We start from the raw sequence: 20,765 nt of genomic DNA on the forward strand, positions 1-20,765 counted from the left end.
TAGATAGGTGGTAGGAAACAAGGCAAAGGCGATAGCGGTTTACATGTCTTTGTGTAAATTGTATCATTGCTTGCACGGAACATGTTTAATATACATTTCTATTAAATGATTGATATTTTAATGATTTTTACAAATATCTTCCTATCTTCCAACCTTCCTCTCCAAACATTGGGTTGGTTTTGAAGGTAATTAAGTATATATATATTTCAAGTTACAGTTTTAGAATTTGTGTGATACTGGATTACTTTAGAACGGATATCAAAAACGATTCGTGGTTAATATGTAGTAATTGTAATTAATACCAGTCTTTCTTCGTGCAACTTCGTTCAAATGCGGGTAAGAAGTCATCGTTATTAAATAAAGCTTCAATAACTCTGTTGATGAAAATTAAAACCCGCAGCGTCGCTAAAAGAAATAAGCGCACACACGAAGGGACGCGACTTTGTTTTATATGTAGAACTAATACCTGATCGAATAGATTTCATATAATTATAAAATAAAATATTAAACATTGATTAAGCAACATTTATTCATAACAATAAATATACAACACATGACACACTTATATTATTATTTAATTATTCGCATCAGCGCTCTAATCTCATATGCCGTTAAGCGCGTAATTTTCTATAAATAATTTGAATAACCTTTAACTATCTACATTAACTCTCTGGGCGAAAGGGAAGTTCTACTAAAAATCCCGTTTTCATTATTAGTAAGAGCGACATTTCTTTTCTGTGTTATACAGCCGTAACATTGAAGTTTTTGAGTAGTGAATTGGTGACACTTTTGACAGTTGAATACAATTGTACAGTTAAGATCTTCTAAGGACTTAGGCATCTGTAAGAGCTGCAACACCTGGAAGAACTTTGCCTGAAACAAAGAATATCTTATAAACCTGTTACCTAGGATCAATAGTAGAAGTAGAAGTAGTAAGACAAAGTAACGTATCAATGTTATGTGTCTGACGCAGATACATAGTAACTTCTTGCACATCTCATTTAGTACCCAGTATCTGGTAAATGTCTGAGATGAGGTAAGGTAATAATTGAAATTGAGATAATTTCTAATAATACGCCACAGAAAAACTTGCGACCCAAACCAGAAAAATCTGGAAAAATAATAATGGATAACTTTAGGTCGATAATTTAAGCTCGAAAAGCAAATAAATAGCGTGACTATATTAAAAGTTTACCGTATATAAGTTCGTATTTCCGAATTACGTTGCAAACTTTTGCTATTGAAATTTCATTATATTAATTAAAAAAGTTTTATGGAAAACCAATAGCGAAGTTAACGCTATGCAGATCCGCATGACGTAACTGCACTATTTCGATCGCTCTACGTGGTATGAGTACGTACATTGGAGTTATATATATTAGTTAGGGCTCCCAACTTCTGTTTAAGAAATATACTATATTTATAAAATGCAGAATTCTTGACATTCTTAAAACTTATACTTGGAGCTTATTACGCTTTAATCGTTAATTAATATTTTTACTATAATTATGTCATAATAGGTCGTGAAAGGGAGGTTGCTCCTTTGCTAATATTATAAAATGAATTGTATGGCGTGCTACGCTTACAACACGAAACATCAATATGAAAATTAAATATGAGAAAAAATAATCAATAAATAACACTAATGTGACTATACGATGTCGCGCTTTATTCAACGATAAAAGCGATATTGATGTCGCAGCCAACTAGCTAAATTAGCCGTTAAATTAACAGCCTAGCCGTTTAACTAACGGCCTGAAAGATATTCAGTCGTAGCGTTTGTTACAACATTTAATATAATGGATGGCTTAGGCCATTCGTACGACACAGTCTATATTTGGCAGAAATAAAAAAGATGAAACATATGACATAAAAATATTTCTTTTAAAATTAAATTGCTTAAGTCAAATTCACATTGTCACTACACTCTTGTTGTTTTTCATGGAACTTTGGAAAACACCATCAAAGTTGTGGTTTGCCAACGCTATATTAACAGTTTGAAGAGTTTCGTTTCGAGTTTGAGAGCGGCAGAAAGTGAAATGAAATTTAAATTAACAGTCAACAGGCTAGGCAAATTAAACGTCATCGATGAAAGTCATTTGCCTAGCTGTTTTATCAAATGGCTGAATTACACTCAGGCCGCTAATTAAACGGCTAGGCTGTTAATTGAACGGCTAATTAAGCTAGTTGGCTGCGAAATGGACACAATATTAAACCCATTTCATAAAAAAAATATTAGATAATAAAATCAATAATTAGTTGCCTGTCAATTGTTGTTAGGTTGTTGTACACCTATAGTAGAAAACAGTGTCGTATATTTTATTGTCGTACAAAATTAATTTAATTTATAGATTTTGTTACAGTACGCACTATATAAACCTCATCTTTGGTGTACTTAAACCATTTAATTGGCGCTTGATAACGTGCCATCATTTCCTTTCGATATTTGATTAATTTATTTATATTATAGCAGAGAGTTATCATGAGTCATGGCATACATCTGAAAATTGGAGTAAAAAACACATATCTTTCTATAGACATTATTCAATTAAAAAACTTATTGAAATGTTCCTTACCTTCGAGCAACTCCAAAGAAGCGCCTCCACCCGTAGACACGTGAGATACTTTGTCCTCCGTTCCCCACTTGGCGCAACAAGTTGCTGTGTCACCTCCACCTAGCAAAGAATATACTGATATGGTTTTGCAAAGATTTTTGTACATACAGCTAAAGAGCATATATGAATGCTTCTGACATAGACAATAGACATTTTTTTTAAATATTATCATTCTTGACAGTTAACGGATCGTCGCCTAAGTTGGCAATTAAAATACTAAGCGCTTTATTTTGATTGGTTAACAGCGTCTTTAGTCTAATCACAGATACGCGACACACTCTATCGTTCCGTTCTCCCCTGTTTCTGTATACAAAATAATATTTGAACAAATGACAGTTCGCGGTTTCAAAACCGGGTCGGAGGACCACAAACATATACGATGCGCTTGGTTTAGATTTTTTACGTTATAAATGCAACCCGTACACAAGTTACCACTCAGCCATTCTTTAGTTATACCTGATGGGAAACAGATAGGGCTTATCTAACTAATCCCTAATTATATTAATAAACGAGACAATAGTCAAAGCATTCTCTAAATGTTGTATTTAACGTGAAACGTAGGTGTGAAATGTAACTGATGACAAAATACAAATCATCGAGTAACAACAGGTCAAAGGCTTACTTTACGAGATCAGGCGTGACACAAGGCAGTAATTTGGGACCGTTAGAATTTCTGATAATGCTGAATGACCTTCCGAAAGTTGTCAAGAATGCAAAGTGGTTGTTCTCGCTGATGATCTTAAACTGTACATGCCCATAGAGAGTATAGATGACTGTATATGGCTGCAGGAAGACATTGATCGAGTGGTTAACCGGAGCAGGAGAAATAGATTAGAGTTTAATTTGGCGAAATGCAAAGTCATATCTTTCTCGAGGGCACGCTTGTTCACTCGATAGAATTATACCATTAGTGGGCTAACGTTGGCTAGAGTCTCAGAGATCAAAGATCTGAGAGTATATTTTAATGCGAATCTTGGTTTTGCGCACCATGTAGATAAGATATGCAAAAAGGCTTACATAAATCTGATGTTCGTATTACGAATAGCTTGTGGCTTCACGAATAACAGTGCAATTAAATTTTTATACAATGCGCTAGTGAGAAGTCACTTGGAGTACAACGCAATGGTGTGGGCCCCATATGAGGATACAGTCTCATGTTAGAACGAGTACAAAATAAATTCACTAGCTGCCTCTACAAGAGACTGTACGGAGTGTATTCGTTGTATCCGCTTATGTACCAGACCCTGTTTGTTCTGGGTATGGTTGGTTACGACCAGCTACGCCTCAGAAGATAGCTAGCTGTGTCAGTGTACTTATTTAAGATAATTACGGGTCGGGTTCATAATCTTGATATTATGGAGAAACTGGGTCTACGGGTACCAAGTGAAAACCTGAGTCTTCCGGCAAAACTTTTGTATGTACCGCGAGCACATTCCAACTTGGTTAGCAAGCTCGTCACGCGAGCAATACGATTAATTAACAAAATTTCTACCGAGGTAGACCTATATGATTGTACACTGGCTGAGTTCACAAGAGTTGCTCGCTATATTGTTAGTTATAAGATTAAGACATAAATATAATTTTTAAAATTTTTTTTTTAGGATAATCGGTGTAGGTATTATTTTGACGTCCTATCGAATTAGTTGTAACTGTTAAGGTAGAATAATGATGTGGAAATAAATAAATAACATAATTTACCAATGATAGTAATAGCTCCAGCAGCGGTGGCCTTCACAACGCCGTCCATCAGAGCGCGTGTACCTCCAGCAAATTTCTCAAACTCGAAAACACCTGCTGGTCTGTAAAATTAATAATTATTACATATATATTAATAATATTTTAGTACACATTTAAATATATCTAGATTTGGATCATGGATTTGAAACATTGTGGCTTTACTATTTAATTTTTTTTTTAATATAAAATAGGGGGCAAACGGGCAGGAGGCTCACCTGATGTTAAGTGATACCGCCGCCCATGGACACTCTCAATGCCAGAGGGCTCGCGAGTGCATTGCCGGCCTTTTAAGAATTTGTACGCTCTTTTCTTGAAGGACCCTAAGTCGAATTGGTTCGGAAATACTTCAGTGGGCAGCTGGTTCCACATAGCGGTGGTGCGCGGCAAAAATTGCCTTGAAAAACGCTCAGTCGTGGAACGGCGGACGTCGAGGTGATACGGGTGGAATTTTGTATTCTGCCTCGACGTCTGATGATGAAACTCAGCTGCAGGTATTAATCCGAACAACTCCTCTGAACACTCTCCATGGTAAATGCGGTAGAAGATGCAGAGTGACCCCACATCTCTTCGCAACGCCAAAGGATCGAGCCGCTCGGAGAGGGATTGGTCATCGACGATTCGAACCGCTCTTCGTTGCATACGTTCAAGTGGAAGGAGCTGGTACTGGGGAGCCCCCGCCCAGAGGTGAGAACAGTATTCCATGTGGGGCCGTATTTGCGCTTTATAGAGTTGCAAGCGGTGGCCCGGAGTGAAGTACCGTCTCGCCTTGCTGAGCACACCAAGCTTTTTGGAGGCTAATTTAGCCTTTCCCTCCAAATGACCGCGAAACTGAACGTCGTTCGATATGTCAACGCCAAGTATTCCGATGCTGGCTGTGGCTTCAAGAAGAGTGTTTTCGAAAAGAGGAGTAGCGACAAAGGGTATTTTTTTCGCGGAAAACGCGCAAACTTGTGTCTTCTTGGGGTTAAATTGGACTAGGTTTAGTCTACCCCAGTCCGAGACTCCACGTAGTAGAGTTTCGACTTCAGACACAAGTCTGTTCCGGTACTCATCGACAACTGCCCGAGAAATACCTGCCCGGCCAGTGTAAAAAGTATCCCCAGTGCTGTCGTCCGCATAGCAATGAATGTTGCTAAGTTGCAACATGTCATTGATATGCAGAAGAAACAGGGTCGGGGATAGAACACAGGCTTGTGGGACCCCAGCATTCACGGGTTTAAGGTCGGAACATGCTCCGTCGACCACGACCTTGATGCTCCGATCGGCCAGAAAGCTGGAGATCCAGTCGCATAATTTCTCGGGAAGCCTCTGGAAGATTCGGGAAGCCTCGTAGGCTGGAAGCTTCGAGAGCAGTGCTCTGTGCCACACCCGATCGAAGGCTTTCGCTATGTCCAAACTAACCGCTAGCGCCTCCCCCTTGGACTCAATTGCCTCTGCCCATCTATGTGTAAGGTATATTAGAAGGTCACCAGCCGAACGACCACGACGAAAGCCGTACTGATAATCGCTAATTAGCTGGTGGCCCTCTAGATACCTCAAGAGCTGGCCATTAATAATGGATTCCATTATTTTGGAGAACAAGGGGGTTATAGCTATTGGACGATAGTTGGACGGATCAGAGCGATCGCCTTTTTAGGGATCGGATGTATCGAAGCGGTCTTCCAGCACTTCGGGACAGTGCCGAGCGAGTACAGGTACCGGAATAGGCGCGTCAGGACCGGAGCCAACTCAGGAGCACAAGTACGCAGCACAATTGCAGGGATACCATCCGGCCCGCTCGACTTATGAATGTCCAAGGAAGATAGTGCCTTGCGAACAGCACGTTGCCGGAATGTGATTTCCGGCATTGAATAATCACACCGCGAAATCGTCGGTGGTGATCCCCCTCGGTCATCCAAAGTCGAGTTGGACGCGAAGAGACAGCCCAAGAGGTCGGCCTTCTCCTTCGCAGTGTGGGCGAGTCATCCTCCCCGTGCAGCGGTGGAATGGATGGCTGACAAAAATTCCCTTGTACAGCTTTGGCGAGAGACCAGAAGGCTCGAGTCCCCGAAGGGAGTTGGGCCAATCTCTCGCCAAATCTGGCGATGTGCTCTGACTTTGCCTTAGCGATTTCCCGTTTGAAGGACCTGGAGGCTGAGTTATATGCTTTTTTATGTTCGCTGGTATTAGCAAACGAGATATTGCCGCTTCCGCCCATGCATTAAAGCATTCTCGCTTTCGACGCGATGCTGCCTTGCAAGAACGCTTAAACCAGGGCTGTGACTTGCCACCGATCGGCACCGCAGAAAATGGAATAAAGAGTTCCATGCCCTGCAGAACCACTTCGGCGACAGAGGCAGCGACGGAATCTGGAGCTTCCGACGAAAAGCACATAGGCCCCCAAGGGTAGGACGCAAAGAATTATTGTATGTTTATCACAATTTAATAATAACAAATTCAAAAGCAAAACTGTTGTTTCACATGTATATAGGTCCATACATACCTCTGTATGAACCTATATAACTATATAGTTATCTATATAGATATCTGGGATATACTAAGATTCTAATGCCATAGCAGCATGTAATTATGTTTTCTACATTACTTATATTTATTGCATTTATATAAAAACGGTATTTATAATCTTAGCTTTAAAATCTTACCCATTCCATACAATAACTTTAGCTCTTGCAATAGGGTCAGCAAAGAGTTCCCTTGATTTAGGGCCTACATCAAGACCCATCCAGCCTTCTGGTATACCAGTCTCAACGTCTGCAGCACCAACCTAAATATAAGCATATTTTTAAAACATCTATAAAATATAAATAAAAATAATTAATTTTGGACTTACAATTATAAATTTTTAGATATTTTTTTTACCTTGACCATGTACCTCAAGAATTGAAAAATAATGTTCTAAGACACAGAAATAACTAAGTAAAAAAAAACATTTATATAAAAGGCCGGAAACGCACTTGCAAGTCCTCTGGCATTGAGTGTCCATGGGCGGCGGTATCGCTAAACATCACATGAGCCTTCTGCCCATTTGGCCCCTGTTCTATATTAAAAAATATATATAATTGTATGAATCATACCTGTGCATTTTCATCAAACTTATCAGCAGTTACAAAATCAACAGGAAGGTGAATTTTAACATTGTTTTTAGCTGCCTTTTCCAATAATTTAGTGACAATTTTAGCTCCTTCCGCATCATATAAAGAGTTGCCAATCTGAAAAGAATAGCATTTATTTATGTACTTGAAACATTTTTAGTATAACATAAATGCATTGCCTTCAATTTTAGCAATATTGATAGTGTTCCATCATTATGTACAGTAACAACTACATTACAAATAAATATACACTTTTGAAATAATTAATATTATTTTTATACACATGTAAAAAAAATCTTTTAATTTGAGTTAAATTTTTTTTAAATAATGTTAAAGACATTTGTGTCAAGCCTCTGTTCTTACAATTTTTAAACAGATTATTTTCACACATAAATTAGGTTTAGGGAGTGACCTGCCCATTCAGGCTATGGGGCAAACTTAAATCCTTATTGAATGCTATGTGTAAAATTAAATAAACAACATCAATATAAATGAAATTATACTTACAGCCATTCCCTTTGTTTCCTTCAAGAAAGTATAAGCCATACCTCCACCAATAATCATTTCATTCACTTTATCCAGTAAGTTCTCTATGAGCAGGATTTTGTCAGCAACCTTCGCACCACCAAGGATAGCCAAGAAGGGTCTTCAAAAAATAAGGTTATAATTCAAAACATAACTATTGAATAAAAAATAGTAAAACTGTGCAATGGCAATATGCAATTATTATGAAATATAAAAAATAAATATATAAATAATAAATATCTTCTAAAAAATATATATCTAGTTTTCAAGAGAATAAAGTTTTATAAACATTAAATTTTCATTTATTTCCTCCATAGTTAAAGTTTGAGATAAAAGGAGAGAGTTTAAGTTATTAACATTTATATAACATTTTACTCCATTTCACGAATAGCAAATTTTGTATAAAATTACATTGCCCTAATATCTTTTAAGTTTTTAGTTATTAAATAAATTGTACCTTTCTGGTTCATGTAATGCTTTAGCAAAATATTGTAATTCTTTCTTTAATAAGAAGCCACTAGCTCTCTGGTCAAAACCCTCACCCATCATTGAACTATGTGCCCTGTGAGCAGTACCTGTACAAAGTAATATAATGTTAATGGTTAATATTGCATATGTGATAGGATATTCAAGATTTGTTACTTTCTGATGCTTAATTTAAACTTTATTAATACCTACCAAAAGCATCATTTATGTAAATATCTCCAAGTTTCCTTAAGGTCGCTCTAAAAGCCTTAACTTTTTCTGGGTCAGCTTTTACTTTTGACCCATTAGCATCTACACCTTTTCCTTCCTCCTCAATATGATAGCGCAGGTTCTCTAGTAATATTACTGAGCCAACTGGTGGGTCAGCACAAGAAGCTTCTACTTCAGCACCAATACAGTCAGGGAGGAATTGTATATCTCTAGAAAGAGTAATTAATAATAATAGAAAAGCACAATTTTGTAATTAGATACTGCTTATGAGATATCTCATATGATAAATTAAGGAATTCTACCTGTTTAAAAGCTTTTTCAACTCTTCAGCTACAGGTTTAAGAGTATATTTTGGGTTTGCTTGACCATCAGGTCGACCAAGATGTGACATTAAAACGACTGACTTTGCTCCCTTTTCCAGAGCATATTTGACAGAATCCAACGCTGCTACTATACGTTGGTTGTTGGTGATTACTCCTTCTTTGAGGGGAACGTTGAAGTCAACCCTGTAAATATATTGTTATTGTATTGGATTTTTATTGTCTAATTTCCGCACGCATTAAATCCTGACTGTATCTTACCTCATTAAAACTCGCTTGCCACTTAAGTTAACAGCATCTATGCTTAATTTATTTAGCGCCATACTGAATGAAATTTAAGGCAATAGGCAATAAGTTAAGAATAAAAATTTAAGTTGTCGGTAAAATTTCAGGCTATCGCCAATTCAAGTCGAATTCGACCTTGAGATCGGCGAATGTCATAAGGGTCAAATATTGAAAGTTTGCCCTACATAAAAAATATTAATAATAATATAATTTAATCTTTAAACACTCATTAAAAAAACGTAAATATTAATATTGTAAATATAATTTAAATATTAATGTTATCAATTTAACACATTAAATAAATATTACAATTTATTTCATAGACAATTATATTTTCTGGTTTTAAATTGTTTGACTGCCCTGAATAAAAAAAAGATAATCTTTGGCAACGTTGGTAAGATAAAATCGTGGCCCGCTAGAGGCGCGCGGGTGAAATGCGGGAGGGAAATTTGTTCGTTACGGTTGCCAGCATTGTTCGTTCTTCGCGAAATGAACGCATTGAGACGCTCGGAAGAATGTTCTTTGAAAATCTACGTTAAAATTTATGGAACTTTTCGCGTTCATGATAGGTTTTGTTCTGTGTGTGCTAGTGAGACAAATTTAAATTATAACTCATTGTGTATAAGTGATTGTAGTGGGTGACGAATATACTAAGGATAAGTGCGTCGAAAGTTGAAACATGGTGCCGCTAGGGCCCGGGCCAGGCCATACTGCCGCTCATCAAACACACGGTGGGCCTTCAACAAATTTGTCCGGCCCAAATTCGTTATCACAGAGTTCCTCACAGTCAAACAAGTCATCGGTGGCGGTAAGATTGCTAAATATTGCAGCATAAATTGTTATATTTGCGGCTCGCACATGTTTATGTAACTATAGAGCCGAACACGTGCGATTTCGCGCTAATTTTTTATAATTGTTTGCAGAAGCCGAATTATACGCTCAAATTTACGCTTGCGGGCCATACTAAGGCTGTATCATCTGTTAAATTTAGTCCAAATGGAGAATGGCTTGCTAGCTCTTGTAAGTTCGTTTCCGTATTTTTTTATCATTGATAAGTTGTCTAAATTAAAGTGTAGGTCAGGTTTCACAATCTAAGCGACCTACTTTGTAATATCCAAATAGTTTGTTAAATTGTTTAATCCACTTATTATTTTGAGCTAAGTGGCTAATCTTACAAAAAAAGTCCTTGATAAAACTTATATTTTAATCACACTTTTTTATTGTGAATGTAAATTATTGATACATGAAATTGTTTCGTTTTAAATTCAAAACTAAGTTACTACATACAGGTGATACTTGATTGTTGAATTACCCTTACCTACTTATCTCAACTAATATTTAAAGCAACTATATAAGTTGTGCAATGACTCAAGGTTTCTAATAGACACAGTTTATATTACATTATTTTTTTACCTGACTTCTACATATCTTTTGTCAACTTTAAAGTTATTTAGATAAACAACTTTCATATATTTTTTTTATAATTTTATTCATTAAGATGGATTTAAAAATTATGTGATGGATGGAATTATGGATAGGATGGAATTAATAAGGTACAGAGATTCTTCTGTTACCTTATTAATTCCATCATTAGGAATTGAATTTTAGTTCAGTTCAAAAATATTTTAAGATATTTGTATATTTTTTCCTCTCCGGCTTTATATTGACGAGAGTTTAACACTAATGATAAATAAATAAAATATAATTTTCAGCTGCTGATAAACTTATTAAGGTGTGGGGAGCTTATGATGGCAAATTTGAAAAGACTATATCAGGACATAAAATGGGCATCAGTGATGTGGCCTGGTCTTCAGATAGCAGGCTAATTGTTAGTGCTAGTGATGACAAAACCCTTAAGGTGGGAATACATTTACATAATAATATATTACTAATAAGTTAATATTTTGGTCATAACTATGTTATTTATTACACCTCTTATTGTAAACAGTCTTGATTGGAAAAGTCTTTGTTAGATATGGATAAAAGTTGTTGCCTTAATAAATTTTAGTATATTTATGAAATACTTTTAGATAAGAATGTAAGTTTAAAAAGGGTTCTCACGGTTCTTGACCTCTTTTATCAATTAAGATAAGCATCATTATCACCCTTTTTTCGATAAGAATGTTTACTAAACTTTATTAACATTAGAAGGCGACTTTTTAAATAGCTTTCAATACTCGTATTAATATCATTAGTTTATATGAAATTTATTGTAATGTAATGTTTTACAGGTTTGGGAGTTAAGTTCGGGAAAATGTCTAAAGACGCTTAAAGGCCACAGCAATTATGTTTTCTGTTGCAATTTCAATCCACAAAGTAATCTTATTGTCTCTGGTAGTTTTGACGAGAGTGTTCGGATATGGGATGTCAGAACAGGTACTGTTTTAAATATTATTGGTATGTTCCGTTTAAAGACCAGTAACTTACATCTATATCTAGTTGATGGTTTTTTTGGATGGTGACTAACATTATTTTTGAAGTTTCTTTCATTTCTTTTCAATTTGTCGCTCAACAAATAGTGCTTCTATTCTTAACTCTCAAGCTAGAAATTCTTATAATAAAATGTAAATATTGAATTATAACATTGTATCATACAAATGTATAGGCATAACATTTTTTAAGTACTGTATAAGTGACATTAACTTTTTAATTCTGTTTGCATAGCTTATCTAAACAAACAAAATAGAAGTTAAATAAAAAGTGTTTAAAATTACTGAAAGGAGAGATTAATATAAATGTGAAACAGGTAATGTCACATTTGAATTTTAAATCAGTCATAGAAATGAAATAAATAAGCATAGTAAATAAAGTTCAAAAGTACTAATAAGATTTTTTTTATAACAGGAAAATGTTTAAAAACACTACCAGCACATTCAGATCCAGTGTCTGCAGTGCATTTCAACAGAGATGGAAGTCTTATTGTATCTTCCAGTTATGATGGTCTATGGTAAGTAGTAGTCATATAATTTTATAAAAAATTGGTTCCGCTCGTATATTTACGATACGTGCAAATATATATAATTACTTTTCTTGGAAATTATAGTTACAGGTTTTTGTAAAAAGTTTAATAACAAAATAAAATAGATATATAATAAATAAATAAAGATTTGTTTCATCTTTGTTCATGTAATATTTTTATTGGGTCAGGCCTTTTAGTGACTCGCGTTAGTTTGCCTTTAAATTTGTGCCTAACATATAATTTTTGCGTTATCGTGTGGTACAACTGGCAATTGTATAAAATTGCGTATCATAAGTCAAAGAGTTACTTACGCCTAGTCTCAATAGTCTTATTGCTAAGTAAAATTTCTTTAAAACCTCGTCTAAAACCCATGTGTTTCAAGGCTAACGACCTAAAAATAATTTACGACAAGAAGTCGCAAGATGAGTCAGCAGCGGTAATGCGTAATATTCTACAATTACTAACAAATTTGCAAAATACATATCTCATAAAACTTATATTTTCAAATATATCGACTTTTTTACGTAACTCGTCTGATGCGAGTGAGTTTTGAAATTATTTTCCAGAATTTCGATCCCAAGAGACCACGACATATATATACTAACTATGTGAATTCATATATGGTAACAGTGTCCTATTTGAGTGTTAATAGTAAACTTAAATTTTGTTTGAAATTTGCTCAATTATTGTTTGCGTACTGAATGACGAATGAATAATTAAAACATCTTTCATCTATGTACATGTATGAGCTAATCTGTATATATTAATATATAATATGTTTCTGTTATTATAAAACATCTGAATTAAAGTAGACAAACACATAAACAAACTAGATAGTATTATTCCATGTTACTTCTGGAGTATCTGAGGTATCTAACAAAACTTACAAATATAACAATCACGCATGTTTAATATCCATATATGTTTATGATATGACTTCTACTTCTTATTTGATGATGTGTGTCTCATTTTCAATGGACACTGATCAAACTAGAGGGTTTTATATGTATGATATTTCAATATTCATTGTAATAAAATTTCACAGCCGAATTTGGGATACAGCCTCCGGACAGTGCCTTAAAACGCTCATAGATGATGACAACCCGCCAGTGTCTTTTGTCAAGTTTTCACCTAACGGCAAGTACATTCTAGCGGCGACCTTGGACAACACATTGAAACTATGGGACTACAGTCGGGGCAAGTGCCTCAAGACCTACACTGGACACAAAAATGAGAAATATTGTATTTTTGCAAACTTTAGCGTTACTGGCGGAAAGGTATGTAATTTTCGATAGTGAAAGACCATTCAGTTTAATATGACTATTTGGAGATGTTTCTAATAGATTTTTGTATATATGTTACATTTGATTTGCTAGATTTAATTCTTGTAATTTCCATCAAAAGATTAAGGTATACCTTGTTCCCTGCCCACAATAAAATAACATCACTTCTAAGGAAATGGAATCCTCACATAGAAAATTACCCTCATCAAAAAGTTATGAAAATAAGTTGAATTCAGTAGTAATAAATAAAAATTAAAGGAATATATTTTTTGTAAAATCGAATTTAATTGAACAAATTTTTACACATAAATAAGCAATTGATATAATTAGTCAAATAAGTCTAGGTGTTCATTTATATTAACATAATTTAAGATAATACTAATCATTACAACATTATACTGTCCCTTATATATAAAAAAAATAACAGAAATGAAGTGTAGCAGAAAATGGGGTTGTTGTTGAGAAATGTCAATGTTCAATTGAGCATATAAGATTTTCCAAATAATATTTCCAAATCTGAGAATTCTAAATTAATTTTAGTATTTATTTATATCAAATATTAAGACACCACAACTCAAATTATATTATATGTAAATTCCACTAAAAAGCTATGCTATGGAAATGTTCTAACTTCGTCTGTAATAATATAGTATTTATTATAGACATTCTGATATAAATAATTAAAATAAAACCTTATGTTTTCTTAATAAGTTCCTGAATGAACAATCTGCCTTATCTGCTACCATGCTTTGAATATTTCTATTATAATTATACTAACTAACTTACAAATTTTATTACTACTTAAAAATTACTAACATTTTTCTCTCAGTCATTCCAAACCTGTCACAAATATATCCAGTTCTAAATCAACGTTTGCTGATGGCATTTATGCTTTCTTGTCGCCATACTGTGTCGATTATAAAGATTAATTAATTTCATGTTTATTACAGTGGATAGTCTCAGGCTCGGAGGACAATCTGGTATACATATGGAATCTGCAGTCAAAGGAGATTGTTCAGCGACTATCGGGGCATACAGACACGGTGCTGTGCACGGCTTGCCATCCCACTGAGAATATTATCGCCTCTGCCGCACTTGAAAACGACAAGACGATCAAGCTTTGGAAGAGCGACACCTAGTGGTGAGTTGTACTAATAAAGCTCTTGGGTACAAAGAGCGTCATGTAGATATGTACCGGAGATAATTTAAGATTTTTAAATTTAGAATGTGAAAATACTTTCTTGTTTGAAGAGCGACACCTAGTGGTGAGTTGTACTAATACAGATCTTGGGTAGAAAGAGCGTCATGTAGATATGTACCGGAGATAATTAAAGATTTTTAAATTTAGAATGTGAAAATACTTTCTTGTTTGAAGAGCGACACCTAGTGGTGAAATATGAAAATGTAAGGCGTTAGATGACATAATATACATCTACTTGTAGTTGAAATAAATAGGAACATTCTGGGGCTGGACTGTGCTAATTGTGTTTACAATATAGAAACGGAAAGAATTTTAGTTTCTATTCAATTAGGGTTTAATATTATATAAATATCTATGTTCTTAATCAGTTATTTGTTATATTTAATGAATTATTTAAATGAATTTGGCTGTATTGCAATCGAATAATTTTTTTCGTTTTAACCTATTTTGATTCCCAAGGCAAAGATTTTTTACATTGAAAGGTTTATTAATAAGATATCCCTGATTGGTAGAGCAGATGTTTAGTTAAACTTTATTTCTTTTCAGAAAGTGTGATTTACAAGTGACCTGCATATTGTGGCTTCATATTGTGAGCCAGGCCCTTTGGCTTGTGAATAGTTTATTGAATAAGTTCAAATTACGAAACTACGGACAATCGGACATGTTTCATTTATGCTAAGTCAATCACGAGTGTGAGTTTTCATTTGTTTACATATTTTTGTACTTGACATACAAGTGAAAGAGATATTTAGCTATTTACGAATAAGTATTGAGATGTTAAGGATCAGCTTAAAATTTAACTTGTTGGATGCAATTAAAAGTATAGTAGTTCTTTGTGCGTCTTATTTACCCCTGAATTGAACCCACCTTATAAAATTAGGTTTTTTTTTATGGCATCTCGCTGTTGGCCTCAAGGCCCTTTACAGCTCAGCTCGGGCTGTTTTGGCGACCGTAGCTCGGCCAGAAAAAAAATGTGTGTATATATATATACCTTATATTTGCGGCGGAGGACTTGTTAATGTAACTAAAAGTTGACATCTTTATTTTTCCGGATAATATACTATCTGAAATGTAGTTTTATTTCGTTTTCTTCATAAATTTAAAGGGATTTTAATATTTTTTGTGGCGAAAAGAAGGAAAATATGCCCACAATAGTAGGCAAAACGCCGGGCGGGTCTGCTCTCATTACATTTTCACCTCAATCGAATTGACACTGTAACCGAAGTTACGAATTAGAAGTGATTTGTAAATACCAAGTATGAATTAATTACTAGCTTAAGACTATAGGTAGAAATACAATTAAACTAGATACAAATAAATCTGAATTAACGTTTGCTAAAAACAGAAATAATTTTAGATGTCACTAAAACTTAATCTTTAAAGCTACACTTAACCGCAAAAAGGAGTAAAAACCTCGGAAACAGAAGTAAGATTCTTACTTTAATACATTACTTAAAGGATCTTTACTATAAAATATGGGTTGCCATAATTGCTGTAATCATTTATTTGATATTAATTATAATTAGCTAAAACAATTTATTAAAGAATGGATAATATATTTGTATTGTTTCGTTTTTAAATCAAAATCTTGATTGAAAAAAAATTCGTATTGATAGGTCGCCACACGCCACAGATTACCTATAGTTTATATTTATTTAAATACTCAAAAATATACAATAGTATCCTCTTAGGTAGGTATGATCTTTATCCTACCGAACGACCTACTTTTATGAAAATGTGTATAACGTCGATAGTCTTGTTTTTTTTCCTTGTATTGTCCACATTCAACGCGTGTACAATGTACATGTACGTACACGTGTATAACAACATAACATTCGCCTGTTGATGAAATAATTCCCCTAAAATCCTAAAACCTTACACAATACCTCTGTATAATGTTGGTATTGAAGATAGAGATCACGTTTATATGGATCTCAGTTGTCCTCAAGGATTGTTTAACGCCTGTAATGAATATAGTTGGAAAGGTCGTTTGAATAAGTTGCCTATTCAAAAGCTAATTACATATTTAAAAAACAAATGATTACGAAATAAATAAGCCTGAGGCCGAGACTTGAAAGGTTGAAGGTATTGAAGGTAAAGGTAAGCTCTTAAACGAAGTGTGGCTGATAAAAAGGTAAAATCTTCAAAAAAACTAGCTTGTTTTATAGAACAAATTCAAATTTATGCAGCGCATGTATACATACATGATTTCAAAAGAACAGGTAAATTATGTATATAAAATAATCAAATATTGATAAGGAAGGAGATTGTTATTCTCACTAATTTTATACGAATCCCATTACTGAACTACGAGTGAAAAAATTAGGTCAACACGCTTGGGAGTATTGTAGTGTGTAGAAAATTTCCTTCCATTTATTAAGTTCCTAATTGGATTTCACATGAAAAGGATATCCATTTCTCTATAAATATGATGTTTAAATTAAAACATGAAATGCGAAATTGGTTGTTACTAGTATTCTGATAACTAAAAACTTTCGAACGAGACGCTCGAAACTATCTGCGAGCATCATACTTATTTTTATCCAGTTTCCTTTCCTCCTCCTTCATTTAGCGTGTCTATGGTACAATGTAACCAAATATAATGTCGCATATAAACTTTTTTTTTACTTTATGTGAAGTAATCGTTTTCACTATAGGCCACCTGTGAAATATTGGATTCAGTAAGTCAGGTAGGTAAATTACAAAAGGGTTTCTATTCAAAAGTGCCTTTGTGTACTCCATCTTTCGCGGATAATCCTCAATTTGTGGACAGGAAAATACTTTCATTGAAACGTTATTGTGTATGGATACATTTGCATAATGGAAGATTATTTAAAACGCTCGATATCAAAGTGCACGGTATCTACCTACTTCAAATAATGTTACGTATTTTATCCTCCACGTTGTTATAAAAAAAATGTCTTTTCAATGATCAAGTAATTTGTATGAAAATGGTTTTTTGGAAGAAATGTTAATTATTTGTATCTACAATCTTTATACAATATACACTCACATTTTTAAAACGTTCAAGGATGAGTTTCCTTCACAAATATAGTGGAATCTCGATAACTCGAATGTCAAAGGTCGGCAAGAAAAATCAATAATATTATTCTATTATATAATGTCGAGTTAACGAGTCTTTGACATAACAAGAACTTTGAGAACTTTCGTCGTTATATTTTACTTTAATTCGAGTTATAGGGTATAAATATGTATGTTTTATCAAAACTTCGTAGGGAAATAGCATTTTGTTCGAGTTACAAAGTCTAAATAATTCGAGATACCGCGTATTTAGGGGTTCAGTCGAAGGGAATGGCAACTACATAAAAAAACAAGACACGCGCGTTTCTAGATAACGACAATGATCTATAAATAGAACCTAATATTTTCTTAAAACCCTAATTCAACTGAAACAAACTGAACAACTTACAAATACCTAATCTATAAAGCTGAAGATTTCAATTCAAGTAATATTATTTTATATATTTTTTTAAATGTTATAGCAAAAAACAAAATACTTTGTTTCATAAAAATTCATTCCTTTATGTATTGTGTGCTTCTTAATACGATAAAAAGTGATATTTCATCGAACGGGAAATGGAAACTAATTTCAACATATAAATTCAAAAAACACGAATGGGTATACAAAATGACAATGAATGTGTTGCTAATCTAATGCTATAGCATTCTCATCTATAGATTAGGTATAAAATCATTGAAATAACGCCATTCAAAGTTATTAAACAATATCAAGGTTCCTAAATTAGTAAGCGCATTTCGTAATGAAGATACAAAGTAGATCATCAAAGATTTTCATTAGGTAAGTGAAGTACAGTATCGGGCCATAAAGATTGAAATACAGCCCGCTCTACGCCGAGGTGCGTTAACGATAATAAAATTATAATTATAATCTTTTCCAACATTTCATTAAACTCATTATATCTTAATTTGCTAAAGTAAAGAATGAAAAATTAGGGTCCCTTTTTTGTTCCTTTGTGAATTATATCACATATCACCATTAAATAATATATTACTACTGCGACCTCGTGAACGTAATTTTTACGTCGTACAAAAGACGATTTTTTAATAATACAACAGATGCGAAAAGGTGTGAATTTAAATAGGAACGTACAGTTGGATATTTAAATAAAAGCAAGGAAATATATACTTTGAAATTCCGATTAATTAAAAAAAGAGCGGTGTATGGGCAGGATTACAATACGATAGTATTAATACGTCATTAAAGCCAGGCACATACCAATAATCAAACTGTATTAAATAATAATAAAAAAAAACACTACTTTTAGTAGAAGCATACGAATAAAAAAGTTCTAACATATGTAAGGCTTTTTCGATATACACGGATTTGTTATTTCCCCAGAAAACTGTGACATTCAACGGTAACAAGATGTTATCTTTTATATCCATTTTATATAAAAGTACAGTATGATCGGGATTATATTAAGTTCCCTGCGTGCTTATATGACCTGGTGTGCAGGTAACAATGCTTATGAATTGTAGCATCTGCAATGTATATTCGTGTTTGCTGGATAATAAACTTTCTTTATCGATTAGTTAATAAAATTACCCTTTGTATTTAAATTTGATGTATTAAGATCAAATAAATATCTATTAGAAATATGTAATCTGCAACCCGTGAATGAGCGTCATATGTAGCGTCTTTAAAATGACTGCATTTTAGACCGAGTTTAAATACCAACCTACTACCAACACACAAAAAAGTTTAAAATAAAATTATATGTAAAACGGTTCTAAGTATTTTTTCTCCTGTCAAAATTTTTCATTTTTATAACGTACATTTCCATACGAGTAATCGATTAAGCAAAAGTCTTCTCATTTTATCTCGGGAATTGATACAACAGCGTAGGATTTGTAAAACATTTTATACCTATATAGATTCTCACCTAGATTTACCTAACCTGATTTCAACGATATGATAGATAAAAAGTATATTGACGAATTGTGTGTGAATGAGTCCTCTCGAAGCCTTTGTCTAGAGTACCCGTATCCAGTCAGGTCTGCCACAACGTAGGCATCATCGTTTCTGCTCGAATATACGAAGGAGTTAAGGATTGTGAATGAGAGAGAGATAAGAAACCAAGAGTCTTCTGGATCAGGATAAAAGTAGGCGGAATTAATTTTTTTATAATTGGGGTATATGTACCAAGATCAGTGTTGGCCTAGTGGCTTCAGCATGCGACTCTCATCTCTGAGGTCGTAGGTTGGATCCCCGGCTGTGCACCAATGGATTTTCTTTCTATGTCCGCAATTAACATAAGCTCGAACGGTGATGGAAAACATCGTTAGGAAACCGGCTTTTTTATGTAATAGCAGGCAAACGGGCAAGAGGCTTACCTGATGTTAAGCAATACCGCCGCCTATGGACACTCACATTGCCGGCACAAGTGCGTTGCCGGCCTTTCAAGAATTGGTACACTCTTTTCTTGGGTCCTTCCCTAAGTCGAATTGGTTCGGAAATACTTCAGTGGGCAGCAGGTTCCACAGAGTGGTGGTGCGCGGCAAAAACTGCCTTAGAAAACGCTCAGTTTTGGAACGACGGACGTCGAGGTGATACGGATGGTATTTTGTATTTTGCCTTGACGTCAACGAACGAACAACTCTTCTGAACACTCCTCATGGTAAATGCGGTAGAAGATGCAGATGATTATGAAGATGACTTGTCTTAGAACCAAAAAGTCGACAACGTGCGTCAGGTACAGAAGGCTGATCAACTACTTGCCTATTCGATTAACAAATGATCATGAAAAAGATACAGAATCTGAGGCCCAGACCTAAATAGGTTGTAGCGCCATTGATTTTTTATATGTACCAACCATATGTGAATGTGACAGAGATACCACCCAAAAGTAACGATGATGAAAAGATTATTATGTTTAGGGTATTTAATCTGTAAATGTACGTAACGGTTTTATGCAGTTTCGGTGACCCTATGATAATGGAACGAAATTGCTGAGGTGTGTTTATAGTCGAATCATTTCGCGACGAATAATAATTCGTGAAATGATGATGA

The 20,765-nt window shown here is 34.3% G+C and overlaps 2 protein-coding genes across 2 annotated transcripts; one reads left to right on the forward strand and one right to left on the reverse strand.

The window, feature by feature from the left end:
* Nucleotides 1–510: 510 nt before the first annotated feature.
* On the reverse strand, nucleotides 511–9,419 carry LOC123707227 (phosphoglycerate kinase). The gene is made up of 10 exons (XM_045657096.1): nucleotides 9,247–9,419; nucleotides 8,968–9,171; nucleotides 8,648–8,874; nucleotides 8,427–8,544; nucleotides 7,952–8,090; nucleotides 7,427–7,561; nucleotides 6,995–7,116; nucleotides 4,314–4,414; nucleotides 2,577–2,675; nucleotides 511–873 (listed from the first exon to the last, which is right to left on the reverse strand). Exons 1-10 carry the CDS (start codon nucleotides 9,306–9,308, stop codon nucleotides 833–835), a joined length of 1,248 nt encoding a protein of 415 aa, XP_045513052.1. The 5' UTR covers nucleotides 9,309–9,419; the 3' UTR covers nucleotides 511–832.
* Nucleotides 9,420–9,719: 300 nt separating this feature from the next.
* On the forward strand, nucleotides 9,720–15,545 carry LOC123707543 (WD repeat-containing protein 5). The gene is made up of 8 exons (XM_045657665.1): nucleotides 9,720–10,078; nucleotides 10,194–10,290; nucleotides 10,983–11,128; nucleotides 11,502–11,646; nucleotides 12,115–12,217; nucleotides 13,275–13,506; nucleotides 14,463–14,653; nucleotides 15,260–15,545. The coding sequence occupies exons 1-7, from the start codon at nucleotides 9,950–9,952 to the stop codon at nucleotides 14,649–14,651; spliced, it is 1,041 nt and encodes a 346-aa protein (XP_045513621.1). The 5' UTR covers nucleotides 9,720–9,949; the 3' UTR covers nucleotides 14,652–14,653; nucleotides 15,260–15,545.
* The last annotated feature ends 5,220 nt before the right edge of the window (nucleotides 15,546–20,765 follow it).

This window comes from Pieris brassicae, chromosome 3, assembly GCF_905147105.1.
Source record: "Pieris brassicae chromosome 3, ilPieBrab1.1, whole genome shotgun sequence".
NCBI classification, from domain to species: Eukaryota; Metazoa; Arthropoda; class Insecta; order Lepidoptera; family Pieridae; genus Pieris; species Pieris brassicae.

Excerpts from the sequence above, each read along its gene's own strand:
- LOC123707227 (XM_045657096.1), bottom strand. The coding sequence starts at position 9,308 with ATGGCGCTAAATAAATTAAGCATAGATGCTGTTAACTTAAGTGGCAAG. Across the intron at positions 8,875-8,967 it reads TTGAAAAAGCTTTTAAACAG|AGATATACAATTCCTCCCTG; the intron begins GTAGAATTCCTT and ends TACTCTTTCTAG. Across the intron at positions 8,091-8,426 it reads GCATTACATGAACCAGAAAG|ACCCTTCTTGGCTATCCTTG; the intron begins GTACAATTTATT and ends TATTTTTTGAAG.
- LOC123707543 (XM_045657665.1), top strand. The coding sequence starts at position 9,950 with ATGGTGCCGCTAGGGCCCGGGCCAGGCCATACTGCCGCTCATCAAACA. Across the intron at positions 10,079-10,193 it reads CAAACAAGTCATCGGTGGCG|AAGCCGAATTATACGCTCAA; the intron begins GTAAGATTGCTA and ends AATTGTTTGCAG. Across the intron at positions 13,507-14,462 it reads TTAGCGTTACTGGCGGAAAG|TGGATAGTCTCAGGCTCGGA; the intron begins GTATGTAATTTT and ends TGTTTATTACAG.